The following is a 17,280-nucleotide window of genomic DNA, read 5'->3' on the forward strand; positions in this document are numbered from 1 at the left end:
ATTATTTTTATAAATATTTTCTGTGTTAAAATTAAAGATTTTTCACAAAGATAATTATGAAATTTAAAAAAAAAGTTATAAATAACTTATGAAATTATATTTTCTTGATTTATGTGTATTTTGAAGTTTGCTTTTACCTTGTAATATTTGCAATATGATTTAGTTAGTTGAATATATTTTAATTTTATTATTAAATTAGTGGCCTACGAAATAAATTCTCTTCAATTTGATAATAATCACTTGCCACTTCAATATATTAAAGAAATAGTCTTTATAAATATTCTACAAGTTAAAATTAAAGATTTTTTTAAAAGGAAATTATGAAATTAAAGGGAAAAAGTGGATAAGTTACGAAATATATTGTTTGACTTACGTGTATTTTGAAATTTACTTACCTTGTAATGTGATTTAGTACGTTGACTATATTTTAATTTAGCTGTGAAATTAATGACTTGTGAAATCAATTTTCTTCAATTTGATAGTAATTTTGCAACTTGAATATATAAAATAGTCTCTATAAATATTTTATATGTTAGAATTAAAGATTTTTTATAAAGAAAATTATGAAATCAAAGAAAAAATGTAAATAACTTACGAGATACTTTTTTTTGACTTACGTGGTTTTTGAAATTTAATTACCTTGTAATATTTGCAATGTGATTAATTAGTTCGTTGACTATATTTTAATTTGACCGTAAAGTTAATGACTTAGAAAATCAATTTTCTCCAATATAATCGTAATCACTTGCAACTTGAATATATATATATATATATATATATATAATAGTCTTTATAAATATTTGATGTGTTAAAATTAAAGAATTTTTATAAAGAAAAATATGAAATTAAAGAAAAAATTTAAATAACTTACGAAATATTTTTTTGACTTACGTATTTTTTGAAATTTACTTACCTTGTATTATTTGCAATGTGATTAATTAGTTCGTTGACTATATTTTAATTTCGCCGTGAAATTAATGACTTAGGAAGTAAATTTTTTCCAATTTGATAGTAATCACTAGCAACTTGAATATATACAAAAAATAGTCTTTTTAAATATTTCATGTTTAAAATTAAAAAAAAAATTATAGAGAAAAATATGGAATTATAGAAAAAATGTAAATAACTTACGAAATATTTTTTTGTTCTTACGTGTTTTTTGATACTTACCTTGTAATATTTGCAATGTGATTAATTAGTTTGTTGACTGTATTTTAATTTTACCGTGAAATTAATGACTTAGGAAATCAATTTTCTTCAATTTGATAGTAATGACTTGCAACTTGAATATATATTAAAAAAAATAGTCTTTATAAATGTTCTGTGTGTTAAAATTAAAGAATTTTTATAAAAAAAATATATGAAATTATAGAAAAAATGTAAATAACTTACGAAATATTTTTTTGTTCTTACGTGTTTTTTGTTCTCCCACTCTTTGCCCTCTCTCGCTCACCTCTCTCCTCCCTCTCCCAATATCGCTTGTCTCTCTCCTTCCTATTCAATCTCGCTCGCCTCTCTCCTCTTTCTCCCAATCTCGTTTTCCATATATACAAATACATATTTATAATATACAATTATCTAATTGATATACATATATAATTCACTTTTCTCTCACTCCTTTTCCCCCTCTCTCACCTTTCTCTCCCAGTCTCACTCTCCTCTCTCATCCATATAACATATAGCTACGAATTGTAATTATCAAACTATAATTATGAAAAATAATCAAGCTATTTTTAAGTGGCTATATGTAAAAGTTCTCATTAATATACGAAGCAAACTACCTACAAAACTAGATTCGATTTAATTAACTTATGTGTGTTAGGGAATTACTTACCTTCTAAACATGTGCAATGAGATTTATTTTGTTATCTGCATTTTAATTTAATCATTGAATTAAAAAATATTGTAACGGACCTACAAAATCAATTTTTTCTAATTTGATGTATTTTTTACCTTATAAATATATGTAATATATTCTATGTTGTTGCATGCATTTTATCTGATCATGATTAATCATTTACTTTACTTACAATATTGACAAATTATTAACTTCATTGCATTTTCATTTGCTACCCTATGTCATTTAGTTTGTTTGTTTTTTAAATAAAGATGAGACAAATTATATATAAAATATATTTGTAAAATGGCTTAGTTAGCCCCATTATTTCGGGCAAGATTCAACTTTTATATTGATGCGTAACCTCTCGCGCTTTATACAATTATAATCTTCTATAAATATATTATTTGAGAAATATATGTTCTACTATGTATTTAAGTATTTGATTTTGAAAAATAGTATCTGTGGAAAAGCTACTATAAAATTCTTTTTAGACAATTATATATATTGTCCATCATAGATCGAATCACTCAATAATTTTTACGATAAATTGTCTTCTCAATCATTCTTACGATAAATTATCTTTCAACAAAGAATATAAATAAAAGTTCAAACAGCTAATACAATAATCAAGAGCTTTAAAAAAAAAAATTAAAGGACATAAATAAACTCCCACAAAAAATTAATTTCAATAAACACACGTATTTATCTCAAGTTCTTCAACATTATAGCTTATATATATGTAAGAGATATAATTGTTTTTCACTCAACTATTAGCAATAAAATAGAATAATTACAAATAATAATAACATTTCTAATGTAATTTTCTATATTAAAATTATAAATACACAACATATATAATTCAACTTTACAGATAATGTTTATTTTTTGGTCATATTTTGTGATTTAATAAATAATAATAAATATTGTTCGAAATAGACATCAATTTTTTAATTAAAAAAATTACACTCTAATCTTTTTTTTTTTTTATGAAAAATTTTCTTTAGATTATCAATTTCAAAAGTTTAATCTCATCACTCTTCTTTCGAAAGCTTATTATTATTATAATTAAATTATTATATATATGAATTTTATATATTTTTATTTAGGGTGATCTTTCATTTTCTCGCTCAAATAAATTTACTTTATCAAATGAATATTTGTGTGTGCATGATTTGTACGTATAAATTAAAGATTTAAAGTGTTTAATTTCGAAAATAAGGATATAATGGTAGCATTTTTTCATTATAAATGAGATATGGATGTGTGATTTTAAAACATAAAAATGCATTTGCAATAAATCGAGTAATTTACTCAAAAAGTTATATGATAATAAAATTGTTAAGGTTAATTTTGGTGAAGATATTCATTTTGTTCTCTTTTATTTGTTGATTTGTATTTTGTGCCTCCTCATAAATAAATAAAAATATTATTTAAAAAATCTAAATTGGATTCTCAGTACTTTAGTACATTTAGAAAATAATTATTTAATAATAAAAGTGAAATTGAAAAAAGTAAAAAAGAATGTATAAAGTAGTAATTTAAGAAGAAATCAATATTACTGTGGGTATTATTTTTTCAGATTTTATTCTCTTTTTCACTTTTTTACTTTTGGGAATTTGTACTATTTTTAAGGAATAATTGTTGTCTATGTTAAGAGTAATTGAATGCATTTTGTTTCCAGGACAAGTCATGTCATATTCTCCCAAAAGTTAATTTGGTTAAATTTTTTAATTAAACAATAACTTCTTTGGCCAAGATTCAAAATTCTATTATTTTTAAAAGTGCTTTTTATTATAAATTGTTTATTTACCTTGGTAATAGATAATTGATGCGGTATATTTAAGATGGTCTGTCATTAAAATATATTATTCACACATGATATAATATTGATTGACAAGATTCGTACAATGGAGTTGATTAGAGATTGGTGATTTAGTGTGACAGATACTGAAATCTAAAAAGTTCAGATTGAACATGACCAAAATCGAACACTTTGAGCATAATTAGTTCAATATTGATACGACGCATGAGGTTGGTGTGAAAATGAAGTTTGATACTCATGTCATCTCCTAGAGAGATAATCCAAAATAATAGGAGATCGATGGTGATGTCACATGTCACATTGATGCGGGATGGACAAAATGAAAGTTCGCATTTGGAGTCTTGTGTGATAAGAAGGCACCACCAAAACTTGAAGATAAATATACATAGTGATGGTTAGATAGTCTGTATTATATATAGGGTAGAGTGTTGGTTAGTTAAAAACTCGCATGTTCAAAAGATTAAAGTTGTGGGAGTAACGATGTTGAAATAAATATGTGGACATACTATTATGAATGAAGATATTTGGAACAAGACGAGAGTGACATCTGTGGTGAAAAAGAGAAAAGTAAAACTGAGATGGTTTGGGCAGAGATGTGTAGATATCATAGTGAGAAAGTATAAGACATTTACAACGGTGGGTGTTAGGATAGATAGAGGTAGGTCAAAAACGTATTGAGGGGTGACAATAATTAGACAATACATGAAGCATCCAATGACATTAGATTGGAGGTTTTGAACTTGCTTTTACTTGGGTTAGGTTTGGTGATAGTTTGGAGAACCATATTCGTTATTACCTTCTTACAAGTAATATTAGCACTATTCTCGTAATTTCTTATCCTTCTATTTATGTTATCACCTTAGTTGTGACGTGCGTCTAACTCACACATCATATGTGACACTTGTGACATCCTCTTTTTCATTTTATACATTTGAGCAACGGGTATAGAGTAAGACTTAAATTTGAAATAAAGGGTTAACGAGCAAAGTGATCTTTTATCCCTTTGCATTTTTTCATCAACATGCTCTTTAGGACTTTTTCCGATCTGCTTTGATATGTTTTTCTTTGAATTTATGGTTTATCAAAACAATCTCTCTACCTACCAAGTTAAGGGTAACGTTTGCCTGCACTCTGCCTTCCCATCCCTACTTAATTATGAGATTACACTGCGTAAGTTGTTACTCTTTAGGACTTTTATGTCTGTTGCCTTCTCTGTGTTGAAGCATATATTTGTTGCATTTTTTTTCTTTCAAAAGGCTTAGTAATATTGACACTCAATAATCAGCAATCACCATCAGATACTGCAGAGTAAACGTTAGATCATATCGATCTTTCTAGGAAGTGTTGTGTTCTTTATATGCTAGCTAAATTAAGATGAAGTTGACTAGAACATAACAGATTCCGCGTTGATGTTTCTATGATAATTATACTCATTAGCCGGCTGTTGTCTCTTTTTTGCGTTAAATTCTGAACTGCTCCTGAATTTTTCTACTCTACATATTGCTGCAGGCATGAAGTCCTTTAATGTTTGCCTTTGTGTTATGTTTTCTTACTTTTTACGCGTTCTTTCTGTAGATGTATCTTTCAGACTTTCTAAAAATGAAACGGATCGCTTAGCCCTCCTCAGCATCAAAACACAGATAGCATATGATCCTTCTGGTGTTACGAATTCTTTGAATGATTCATTCCATCATTGTAGTTGGCAAGGCGTTACATGTAGTGCTCGACATCTAAGGGTGATAATGCTGGATTTAAGCTCTAAGCAGGTTGTTGGGACATTAGTTCCTCAGATAGGAAATATGAGTTTTCTTATATAACTAGTTCTTCAAAATAACACCCTTAACAGAAAGGTACCACACGAATCGGAAGGCTATTCAGGTTGAAGAATTTAGTGCTTAATTAGGACAACTCATTTACTGGTGAAATTCCAGTTGAGTGGATCACTTCCCCTTGAAGTAGGAAGGTTAGTCAATCTCGGATACTTGATATCTTCGAGAACAAGTAATCTGGAAAGCTTCCGAGTACTTTAAGAAAGTTGCATCAGGTTGAAAAACCTCTATGTTCAGGGTGTGATCCCATCATCTTTCAGTTCTTTGAGAGGGATGGAATATTTGGACTTGTCGCGTAATAAGTTCTCTGGTCTTATTCCAAAGTACTTTGAAACTTTCATATCATTGAAAAGCTTAAACCTGTCATTTAACAATTTTGAGAGTGAAGTACCTCGAGTAGGGGTTTTCAGTAATGCAAGTGCAGCAATAGTCAACGAAAACAGAATTCTCTGTGGCGGTTCTCAAATGCTAAAGCTACCACAATGTAAGTTTTCAATGACGAAAAAAGAGAGGATTGTCATCAACCTTGAAAATAACTAACTATATCTGTTGCTATAGTGCATTATTTGGAGTAACACTTGTTCTGGTGCTCCTGATTTTGTGTTTCTTAAAGAGGAAACGTAGCCCTTCACTCGATTAAGCAGATGATTCGTGCTTGAAACTGTCACAATCAAAGTACTAGATTTTGCAGCATAAAGGAGCTTTGAAAAGCTTCATTGCAGAATGTGAAGTCTTAAAGAACCTCAGGCATAGAAATCTTGTCAAGTTAGTATCTGCATGCTCAGGTACTAATTTTCAAGGCAATGATTTTAAGTCCCTCATTTACGAGTTCATGGTTAACGGTAGCCTAGACGATTAGCTACATTTTCATTTTCTAATGATGGAAGTCTGCACTTTTGATATTCTAGATCTTTATCAGAGAGTAAACATTGCATCAGACATTGCTTTCGCGCTAGATTATCTTTATAATGGAACCTAAACACCAGTTGTTCATTGTGATTTGAAGCCAAACAATGTCCTTCTAGACAAGAGCATGACTGCCCGCGCTTAGCAACTCTCTAACTTTCCGTTTGACATGTTTAAAATCACAAGATTAAAGGACGTCTACTTTATCTTTAGTCTAAGACCGTAATATTCAAAAGTCTTACATACTTTCTTAAACTTCGTGACAAGTACTCTAAACCAGACAAACATAAAACGAAGTGATTTTGATACCTAGTAATGCATTTTTTCTGCAGAATATGAAATGGTAAGTGAAGTATCAACTTATGGTGACATTTACAACTATGGAATCATCATACTGGAGATGTTAATGTTATATCTTGTATTTATTAAAGTAGTGTATTTTGAAGAATCCGACACGAATACGGCATCAAAATTGAAGAGTCCACGCAACTTAGGATAGAACATTATGATATTAGAAGTAAATCATAAAACATTAATCTATTTTGTTCTATATATTGTGAGTTGATCCAATTTTTTGTGATATTGATCAAGTAGTAAATTTCCTACCACGGGAAAAAATTACAAAAATTCTTACTTACTTCTATTTTCGTATATATCATTTTACGCGATGTATCAAAATGATGTAATCAAAACAAAATGCGATGTATTGATATATTGATGGTTGTATCTGAAATTGAAACGTAATGTATGATAATGTTTTGAAATGTAGTCGAATTCAACCAAATTTTAGAATTTTTCGTAATTTAGAAAAAAAGAATAGGAATGTGATACTACATTTTTTTTTTCAATAATTAATTTTTTGTTTTATTTTTTATATAAAAAAAAATATTATAAAAAAAAGTTTTAAACCGGGAAAACCTACTGGTAAATACGCTTTGCTCTTAGCCCAACTTCTTCGACCGCCGTAATATAACCGGTCGGCTCTCCCGTTAACTTTTCCGACCGCCGTATACCACCGGTTTCCTCATTCGCAACTTCTCCGGCCGCCGGCCGACTGGTAGGCTCTTCCGCAGCTTCTCAGTTGGTGGAAAGAAAAGAAGAAGAGAAAGGACAATGTTGAGCTTAAACAACACTCTCCCAACTATTTCTGTTCATCAAAGAATCTCTTTCGTTTCTACAATTTTTGCTCAAAAGAGGGTTATTTTTCGTACTATGGACAAAAATCAGCGTGTTTTGTTGTCATCATCGCAGCAAACTGAGAATAGCTCTTCTATATTGTCTTGTAAAGCTTCATTGGAAGTTGTACATGACTCACCCAGGTAGTTAATTTTTTGATATGGGGTTGCTCAAGTATCTTTAAAGTTTGTATTTTTAATATGTTAGTGATTAGTTCTTGGTGAAAAAGGGAGATAATCCTTTTTGCTAATTGATTCTTTTGTTTTTTTTTGGTGGGGTGGAGCTAATTTGAATTTGATGCTTTTATTTGCTAGTTTTTTCTTGGGGTTTATTGAAATTTTGATGTGTTCCTCTTTTGCTTTTGAGATTTTATTCATATTCTGGCCACTTCTTGCAGTTTGTAATTCATATGTTACTGTGCTCTTCATGAATGTTGCTAAGAGAAAGTCGTTTCAATTTATGTGTTTTACTTCCCTTTTTGGTCTGCGGAAGAACTTTATACAACTCTTTAGTTTCAATTTTCCACCTAACATGTTTAAGACGGATTTTGGTTATGTCTACATATGTTTAGTTTAGGACTACAAAATTGAAAAGTCTTTCTGTGCTCTTTTAAACTTTGCAAGTTAATTAAACAAACAAATTGAAACATAGGGAGTACTTTTATATGGTTATTGTTGATGGTGCCTTGGAGTGTGTCTAACTGTCAAATTTGATGCAGTGGTTCAGCAGTCCATGGACTATCGGAAACGGTTGTGGGTGTTTTGGGAGGAGGGCAGCTGGGTCGTATGCTGTGTGAAGCAGCATCCCAAATGGCAATTAAAATGATTGTCTTGGATCCAATGGAGAATTGTCCTGCTAGTGCACTAGCACATCAACATGTGGTGGGAAGTTATGATGACAGTGCCACAGTTGAAGAATTTGGGAAAAGGTTTGGTATTTACTAATCATATGTTTATGGATTTTGGTTTTTGAAATTAGCTAATTTGGATGTCATAGCAGGTGTGGAGTACTAACGGTTGAGATTGAGCATGTTGACGTTGCCACACTTGAGAAGCTTGAGCAACAAGGTGTGGATTGTCAACCCAAGGCGTCGACTATTCGCATAATACAGGTTAGTCTTTTAATATGCCTTAGTTTGGATGAAAGATTGTTAATTGCTCTGCAATGCTAAGATTATTTCGTTGGTTATACAAACACCAATTCTTTGCTTCGTATATTTATGCTTTCTTGTAACAGGATAAATATCTTCAGAAGGTCCACTTTTCCCGTCACGGTATCCCACTTCCTAAGTTTATGCAGGTTTGCATGTGGTGGCAAGAATTGCCATTTTTAGTTATCCTCCCCCTGTGATATAAATTTGATAATTTTTACTCATCTGGGAAATACAACACAAACAGATTGATAACCTTGAAAGTGCTAGACGAGCAGGGGACATGTTTGGTTATCCTCTTATGATAAAGAGCAGGAGGTTGGCATATGATGGGCGTGGCAATGCTGTTGCTAAAAGTGAGGAACAGCTCTCCTCTGCTGTTAATGGTAATATGCTAATCTGAACAAATTTGCTATGTACTTACTTTGCTTCTTAAATTTTTATCCAAGTGCAAAAATAATGCTCTGGGAGAAGAAATGACTAGGTAAGTAGTTTAAGTGAGTTTCTAATTTAATCCATGTTCGAAATAGTGAAGGAGTCACATAGAGATTTGTTAACACATTTATGGGCTTTATATTGAATGATACTATCTCAGGGGAACACTATCTGCTAACAATAGTTGTAAATTTGGTTAAGAATCAAAATTTCCACTTTTTCTCTCTTTAGGGATGTATGACACTTCTTCGTTAATTTGTTTGTCCTGGATTGAAGCTTAATCAAGCTGTAATAATGTGTGGTTCAATTATATTTCAGCACTTGGAGGATATGATCGTGGTTTATATGTTGAACAATGGGCTCCATTTGTGAAGGTTAGAATTTGCCTCATTTTTAAGCGGGTTTTTATTTATGCATTTACGGATCAGTTTCTACAAAACATAATAAAACAAAATTTGTCTTTGCTTTATGCAATTATACGAGGAATCATATTCATCCACTGATATTTATACCAAGACATTATGTTAGTCAGATCTCCAACACCATTATTTTGAAGCTCAAAGTCAACGAGACATCCACTCTCTCCTCTTTATTTCAGAAGGCATCATTAGCTTTACATAGATTTGAAGCAGGTTTTGCCTAACTTGTAATTCTGGATGGGAAACCTACCTTCTTGTAACGAGCAGTGAAAGTTCACATAAAATCAACAAAAAAACATCGACTTGTAGCTTGATTTAATTTTGTTTGGTATATTCATACAAAAAGTCATCTGGGGAATTATTTTTCGGTTTGTCATTCAGGATTAATACATGTTTAAAAGGGGCCCTTCAATCTTTAGATATATTTTCAAAGTGAATTTGAAAGTTATCCATGTTGATGAACTATTTGTCATTAATCTAGTGCTGGAAAGCTTTGAGATTAATAAGGAGTTAGAGAATATAAGTTTGCAAATGCTCCTGTTTTAACCATCTTTTTTCGAGGAAGGTGACAATATAGTGAACATCAGCTCAAAGGTTAACTTATTTACTCCTGTTTTAGCAATCTTTGGACTTATTAGTATTTAAACCAGAAGTTCTCGTTATACCTCGGAGGTCATTTGAAATTTTATATTCATGTGAAGAAATCAATACCTTCCGCTACTTCTTAGGCAGGGATTGGCCTGTCTTTTCTAACAACCTCATTTCTTTGTATTTCAGGAGCTCTCAGTGATTGTGGCTAGGGGAAGGGATAATTCGATCGCGTGTTATCCTGCTGTAGAAACTATTCACAGGTTTCATTGTCCTCGTTTTTCCTACATATTCACTATTTCTTGTATCCTTTGTGTTAGCATGGACGTAATTTGACTGTGCTATCATTTCCTGATTACTGGATTTTTTGTTTTGACAGGGATAACATTTGTCATATCGTAAAGTCACCTGCTAATGTATCTTGGAAGATTATGAAGCTTGCAACAGATGTTGCACACAGAGCTGTTAGTTCATTAGAAGGTGCAGGAGTCTTTGCTGTTGAGTTGTTTCTGACAGAGGATGGTCAGGTTGTCTGGCATTTTCCACGTATTTGATATATTTTTGTTTTATAGAAGGAACTATATCAGTTTGTGTATTTATAGATCTCTTCAAAAGCATTCATAGTTTTTAAAACTTAACATGTTTGTAATTGTTAACTTCTTGCAGATTTTACTAAATGAAGTAGCTCCGAGACCTCACAATAGTGGGCATCACACCATTGAGGCTTGCTTCACTTCACAATATGAGCAGCATTTGCGGGCTGTCGTTGGCCTTCCACTTGGTGATCCATCAATGAAAACTCCTGCTGCAGTCATGTATAACATATTGGGGGAAGACGATGTAAGCTTCCTTAGTAATTTTTCTTTCCCACAATATGATGAGTTCAGTAAATGCTAATTATTGAGTCACTGTTGAAATGCTTAAGGAAATTTTTTACACATGAGGCATTCTATGCATTTTCACATAAATGTGTTAAAGGAAAATTGCTTTTACCATCTGTCTCCCTAATACAACACATCACGATTGGTGTTTAATATGCTGCATCTTTAAAAAATTGTTTCCATTGCATTTTTGAAGTTTGTATTTGTTGTTTGCATTTATACTAGTTGCATGAGCAGCAGCTATCATATGCTTGTCTAACGTTGTATTTTATTTTTGCTCTAGGGGGAACCTGGATTTCTTTTGGCTAATCAACTTATTGGAAGGGCATTGGGAATTCCAGGGGCATCTATTCATTGGTATGACAAGCCAGGTTGGTGGATTTAACCTCTTATTGGTGGTCTTTGTCTCTTTACGTCCTCATATACAGTTTTGGACATAACCTTATACGCTCTCTTTCCCATTAAAAAACAAAAGCATGCAAGTATGCCACCAAATAGTGAAACTGTATGCTTCAATGACTTGTAGAGATGCGAAGGCAACGGAAGATGGGACACATCACAATAGTTGGCTCTTCTATGGGTGTTGTGGAAGCGCAGCTAAAAGTGATGCTAAATGAAGACAGTGTTAATGACCAGCCTGCAGGTTAGTTGTCAAAATGCTTCATAAACATATTGATGTTCTCTGTGTGTAGATATTGCACTCTGGAAGGATATTCAGGAGTTGTTACAACCTTGATTTTTGTTTTCATCCAAAATGCAGTTGCACCACGTGTTGGAATCATAATGGGGTCTGATTCAGATCTTCCTGTTATGAAGGATGCTGCTAAGATTTTAAAAGAGTTTGATGTGCATGCTGAAGTATTCACCATTGACTATCCATTTCATTTGGCAGCTTGCCAATTGTGTTTACCATAAAATATTTACCCAAGAACCTTGTAATGATGCAGGTAAAAATTGTTTCAGCCCACCGTACACCTGAGATGATGTTTTCTTATGCATTGTCTGCGCGAGAACGTGGTATCCAAGTAATAATTGCCGGGGCTGGTGGTGCCGCCCACTTACCTGGTCGATTGTCTTACCCTACAAAATAACGTATTCTGTTGCAGTTCTTCTAGCAAACACTAAATGTGGCTTTTTGGTTGAGCAGGAATGGTTGCTGCATTGACTCCACTACCTGTTATTGGTGTTCCAGTACGGGCTTCCACATTAGATGGACTTGATTCCCTATTATCCATTGTTCAGGTACTTCTGTTGCTTTAGATTATTCAGTTATGTCAAGTCAGTAGTTGGGGGGGGGGGGTTGATATCTTTTTTAAGTTCAACGATCTTTGTGAGTGTGCCAGCTGGAAGAGATAATTAAAAAAATTCATTATAGCAGTTGAAAGATCATGGTTTCTCATTTATGTAGATGCCAAGAGGAGTCCCAGTTGCAACCGTTGCAATCAACAATGCCACAAATGCTGGTCTGCTGGCAGTAAGATTGTTAGGAATCAGCGACGTTAACTTGCAAGCTAGGTATAAAACTTTCCTCTCATCTTTCTCTTTATAAACTTCTTCCCTTCCCCTTTTCTCACCACATACTTAAAGTCATCAGAAGTAAACTCGAAGAAAGTATATATTTTTTTCTTGAGAAGAGCAATGAGATGTCAGTAAACGGCAAAAAATGAAAAACTTCAAGATACTTTTTCCGATGGAAGTAATAACATTACTATGTTCTAATGCTATTAGCTCATTTTCACACACGCCCCAAAAAAATGACTTTTTTGTCTTTGCTCGTCACGATTGATTATGAGAATGACTTGGAACATAATGATCATCTTGTAGGATGGACCAATATCAAGAGGACAGAAGAGATGAGGTTTTGGTAAAAGGGGAAAGACTAGAACAAGTTGGCTATGAAGAGTATCTCAACTCTTAAAACCATTTCAGCACCAGCTGTTTCTAACATTCACTGAAGTGTAGTAGCACAGTGTCACCTGCATTGTACAATAGTCAAACATATTAGATAGCATGAGCTGCTCAAGCACCGGTTAACAGCAAGTTATATTGGCGCTGTTTCGGGAGCAAATTTATCGCGAGGCAGATGAAAGGAAATACCATTGAAACAAGATTACTGTGAACAAGCTTTCTACATGGAATTTAGTTAAAGATTTGTTGTTCACTTTTTAGTTTGGATTTCAGTGGGGGTCTTGAGACTAATTGTTCAAAATTAAACTACTGCCCTGTTCTACAGACCATCTGAATCTGCTTTCAAATTTGAAAGTATGACAATTACCATTTCTGATATATATGAGATTTAAGAATATTGTATTTTTGCTGCTTTCTTACATGCTTCCTGCAAGTTAATTTTTAACAATCCGAGTCTCAGGGATAGAAAAGCAAAGATCATATCTTGATGCATGTATCGTATTGCTATCTCTATCAACACTTACCCATTCTCTGTCTCTATTGGCAGAAAATTAGATTCTTTATACATGGTATATAGTGAATGTAGATCTCCCTTTTGACAAATTTACATTATTTATGTATGGTTAAAATTTATTTTTTTAATGTATACATAGTAGATCTTGTCCTCCTTGACTAGTTCGTATATTTACTTCTTCATAATTTGACTCCCTTAACGAAAATTGTGGCCTTGCCACTTCTCCATATATTGTTACTTTTGCCTCTCTGTGTGTGTGTATATATATATATATGTATATAAATGAAGTACAGAAAGCCCCCAACAATTTGGGTGCTAATTAACTCTTATCCCCAAAAAAAATCTCAAATTACAATAATTTTAATTTTTTCAAAACTCACGAATATATTGCTCCTTTACTCAATACATAGCAAATGATACATAATTTCTCCTTTTTTAACTTCTCGTGACTTGAGGCCCAAAAGCAACTTGGTTCCAAATCTCAAAGTTTAATGACACATTAAGACCACCAGCCCTTTTAGGCAAACATATTTTATTGGCATCGAACTTTATTTATCTATGTTCTTAAAACTCTTGTATGCCCATTATTTGCATCAAATTTTATTAATGGAAAAAGGATCAAGTTTGCCCTTCTACTATTTGAAAAGGCTCAAGTGTATCCTTCGTTATACTAAGAGGTGCCTGATGTGGAAAAATCATCAGAACGATCATAAGTGAAGAGGATATTTTTGAACCATTAGATAATGACTAGGATTGTTTTTGTTTGGATAGTAGAGCTATGGGCAAATGTAGACCTTTTGGAATAGTAGAAGGTCATCGTGTTGCATACCTCCTTTTGTATTCGTAGAAACGAGAGGTGGTTAGCATCTCGCTCGATAGAGACCTGTTATTAGACACATCCAATTAAGGCTACCCCACTTCGGTGAATCTTACCCAATTTTTCACCACCAAAGGGTGTGATACAGTAGATGGGGCTACTAAAATCCAAGGTAGGGACATAGTGAGTACTTCACCCGAATGGGGTCGTACACGACACGAATCTGGATTAGTCAAAGTACTCCAACTCTTTTTCAAAGTTTTCAAATTGCATATATAGAATGTACTATTTTGTGAACAAAGAAAGAGATTCAATTTTCTTTTATGCTAAAACAAGTTTAACTAAATCTAGAATTCAACAACAGCAGAATCCAGACAACAAGCAGCACGATTTCGCCACATAAAAAGTTCGCGTCTTTCACCAACCAAGGAGTAGAAGCTTCAAAAGCGCCATCCGAATGTAGAGACCATTCTTAGCTTGTCTGAAATAAGCAGCCCTCGGATCACCATCGACATCAACCGTTATCTCATCAAGTCTTGGCAAAGGATGCATCACTACAGCATGTTTCTGCATAGCATTTACGACACTCATATCAACGATATACTTACCTCGAGCTTCTTCATACAAATCAACCCTCTCTCCAAATCTCTCTCGTTGAATCCGAGTTTGATACACCACGTCACATTTAGAAGCCACCTCGATCAAATCAGCACTTTCCTCCCATCGAACCCCCATTGATGTCAAGTAATCCTTTATGTCATCCTTCATTTTAACAACATCAGGGGATACAAAGTAAATCTTCACATCTTTATACAGCGCAAGCAAATGAGCAAGTGAACGAACTGTCCTCCCGTATGCTAAATCACCAACAAGAGCAATGTTTATACCATCGAGTTTCCCTATTTCTCGTTCAATCGTATACACATCTAGAAGAGCCTGAGTCGGGTGTTGTCCCGGACCATCTCCTGCATTTATAATCGGAATAGATGCAGTCAATGCAGCTCGTCGAGCAGCACCACTTTCGAAATGCCTCATAACAATGATATCAGAGTAACCTTCAACAGTTCTAATTGTATCTTCTAGTGTTTCACCTTTCGCCGCAGACGAAAATTCACGAGCATTTTCAGTTGTTAGTACTTCTCCTCCTAAACGCTTCATAGAAGATTCAAATGAAAGCCTAGTTCTAGTTGAAGGTTCATAAAACAGAGTAGCCATAAGATAACCCTTAAGAATCTCACTTCTTCCACCAATCGAGTTCTTCTCGATTTTCTCCATCTCCTGTGCTACTTCAAATATCGCACTAAGAGTTTCTCTATCAAATTGTTGGGATTCAATTACATCATCAAGGTGAAACTTAGTTGAAGATTTATTTTCGATCTCCAATGCACGGCATTGGAATTTGTTGCTATTTGTTGACATACGGTATTCATTTCGTCCATTTTTGAACAATTCAACAGATTTACAGAGCACAGGTTGATTTGCCCATTCACTCTTTCTAAGTGGTGACATGAGTATTTTTCCATGGGAAGAAAGTGTTGCAGAAATAGTCATATTGAAATCACTCACCGGAGAGAGGAAGAACGGCGGCAGTGCGGAGGAGATCGTCAAGAGTTCTCCGATGAACGTTTGGTGCCGGAGATTGGAGCTGCTCGAGGAGAGGAGGCACCACTGGCTGTGAAGAGGTAAACAAGGGGTTTTAGGGTTTTTGGTAAAGGGTAGCTTTGGTTTTATTAGAACTATCGTAATAGGCTAACTCATTCATTAAGGCTAATTTATATAGGCTTTAATATTTTACGAGTTAGGTTGGACTAGCTTATTTTTTGTGTGAATTGAAAAATAATGGGCTCAACTCACAAGTATATGAGCTACAGGCTTGCCGAGTCCGCCCACTTTTTAAAATATATAATAATTATAATTTAAAAAATATTATCATAAATATCGATAAAACAATATCACATGATGTTAATGTTACTACTTTTTAATCAAATTCACAAATAAAATTATCTTTATAAAATATTTGTTAAGTTAAGTTACCATTTTAAAAAAGGAAAAATTATGTGGATAAACAAACTTATACTATTTAATTATTCATCACAGTTATAGTTTGCTATAATTACCACTCGCGACTGACATTATACATTAATTACGTGGACTGACTTCGAAATTGTATAATTAGTCATGTTTGTATATGTGTGATTCTTCAGGATATACAAATAAATATGTATAATATACAATCTTTTAGTCTATATACATATATAATTCACCTCTCTCCCACTCTCTACTCTCTCTCGCTCGCCATCTCGCTCGTCTCTCTCCTCTCTCTCCTAGTCTCGCTCACCATCTCGCTCGTCTCTCTCCTCTCTCTCCTAGTCTCGCTCGCCTCTCTCCTCCCTCTCGCAATCTCTCTTGCCATATATACAACGCATATGTACAATATACAATTATCTAATCAATATACATATACAATTAACCTTTCTCCCACTTTTTTCCCTCTCTCTCCAGTCTCGCTCGCTTCTCTCCTCTAAATAACATGTAGCTACAAATTGTAATTATCAAATTATAGCTATGGGAGTAAATTAATTATTTTTAAGTGGTTATATGTGAAAGTTTCCCATTAAAAAATTTTATTAAGTTTTTTTGAAGTATAAATATCTAAATAAAAATATTAACCTAATTGTTTTGAGTTTAGACTCTCTTTAATTTTATTATATTTTTTAATAAAATTTTATTGGCCCACGGGCCGACCCTACCGATATTTCTCAAGCCCCTCAAATCAACAAACTTATTCAAGTCAGGCTAAAAAGCCATTTTCTTAAATGGTCTCCAAAAATCTTAGCCCAGCTCTATTAAATCTCGGGTTAGGGCCGATCCAACGGGCCTATCTCATATTGACGGCTCTAGGTTTAATCAATAAAAAATAAAAATCTTAATATAAAATTTATTTTTGCCACGCTGTATATTGAGGAAAAAAAAGAGTAACATATATTAGATGAAA

The 17,280-nt window shown here is 33.0% G+C and overlaps 2 protein-coding genes and 1 pseudogene across 2 annotated transcripts; 2 read left to right on the forward strand and 1 right to left on the reverse strand.

The window, feature by feature from the left end:
* The first annotated feature begins 7,270 nt into the window (after nt 1-7,270).
* LOC101255944 (phosphoribosylaminoimidazole carboxylase, chloroplastic) lies at nt 7,271-13,360 on the forward strand. Its single transcript, XM_004249880.5, has 16 exons — nt 7,271-7,716; nt 8,292-8,501; nt 8,573-8,684; nt 8,810-8,872; nt 8,971-9,109; nt 9,477-9,532; nt 10,355-10,428; nt 10,545-10,692; nt 10,832-11,005; nt 11,330-11,417; nt 11,573-11,689; nt 11,807-11,904; nt 11,994-12,111; nt 12,194-12,288; nt 12,455-12,561; nt 12,871-13,360. Exons 1-16 carry the CDS (start codon nt 7,511-7,513, stop codon nt 12,962-12,964), a joined length of 1,899 nt encoding a protein of 632 aa, XP_004249928.2. The 5' UTR covers nt 7,271-7,510; the 3' UTR covers nt 12,965-13,360.
* A 945-nt stretch (nt 13,361-14,305) lies between these two features.
* LOC112940407 (U6atac minor spliceosomal RNA) lies at nt 14,306-14,410 on the forward strand (annotated as a pseudogene).
* Nucleotides 14,411-14,513: 103 nt separating this feature from the next.
* Nucleotides 14,514-16,015, reverse strand: PYRB (aspartate carbamoyltransferase). The gene is given in 1 exon segment (NM_001346779.1): nt 14,514-16,015. A coding segment is annotated over 1 exon segment (1,134 nt). The 5' UTR covers nt 15,837-16,015; the 3' UTR covers nt 14,514-14,702.
* Between the last annotated feature and the right edge of the window lie 1,265 nt (nt 16,016-17,280).

The sequence above is a fragment of the Solanum lycopersicum genome, chromosome 11 (assembly GCF_036512215.1).
Source record: "Solanum lycopersicum chromosome 11, SLM_r2.1".
Taxonomy (NCBI): domain Eukaryota; kingdom Viridiplantae; phylum Streptophyta; class Magnoliopsida; order Solanales; family Solanaceae; genus Solanum; species Solanum lycopersicum.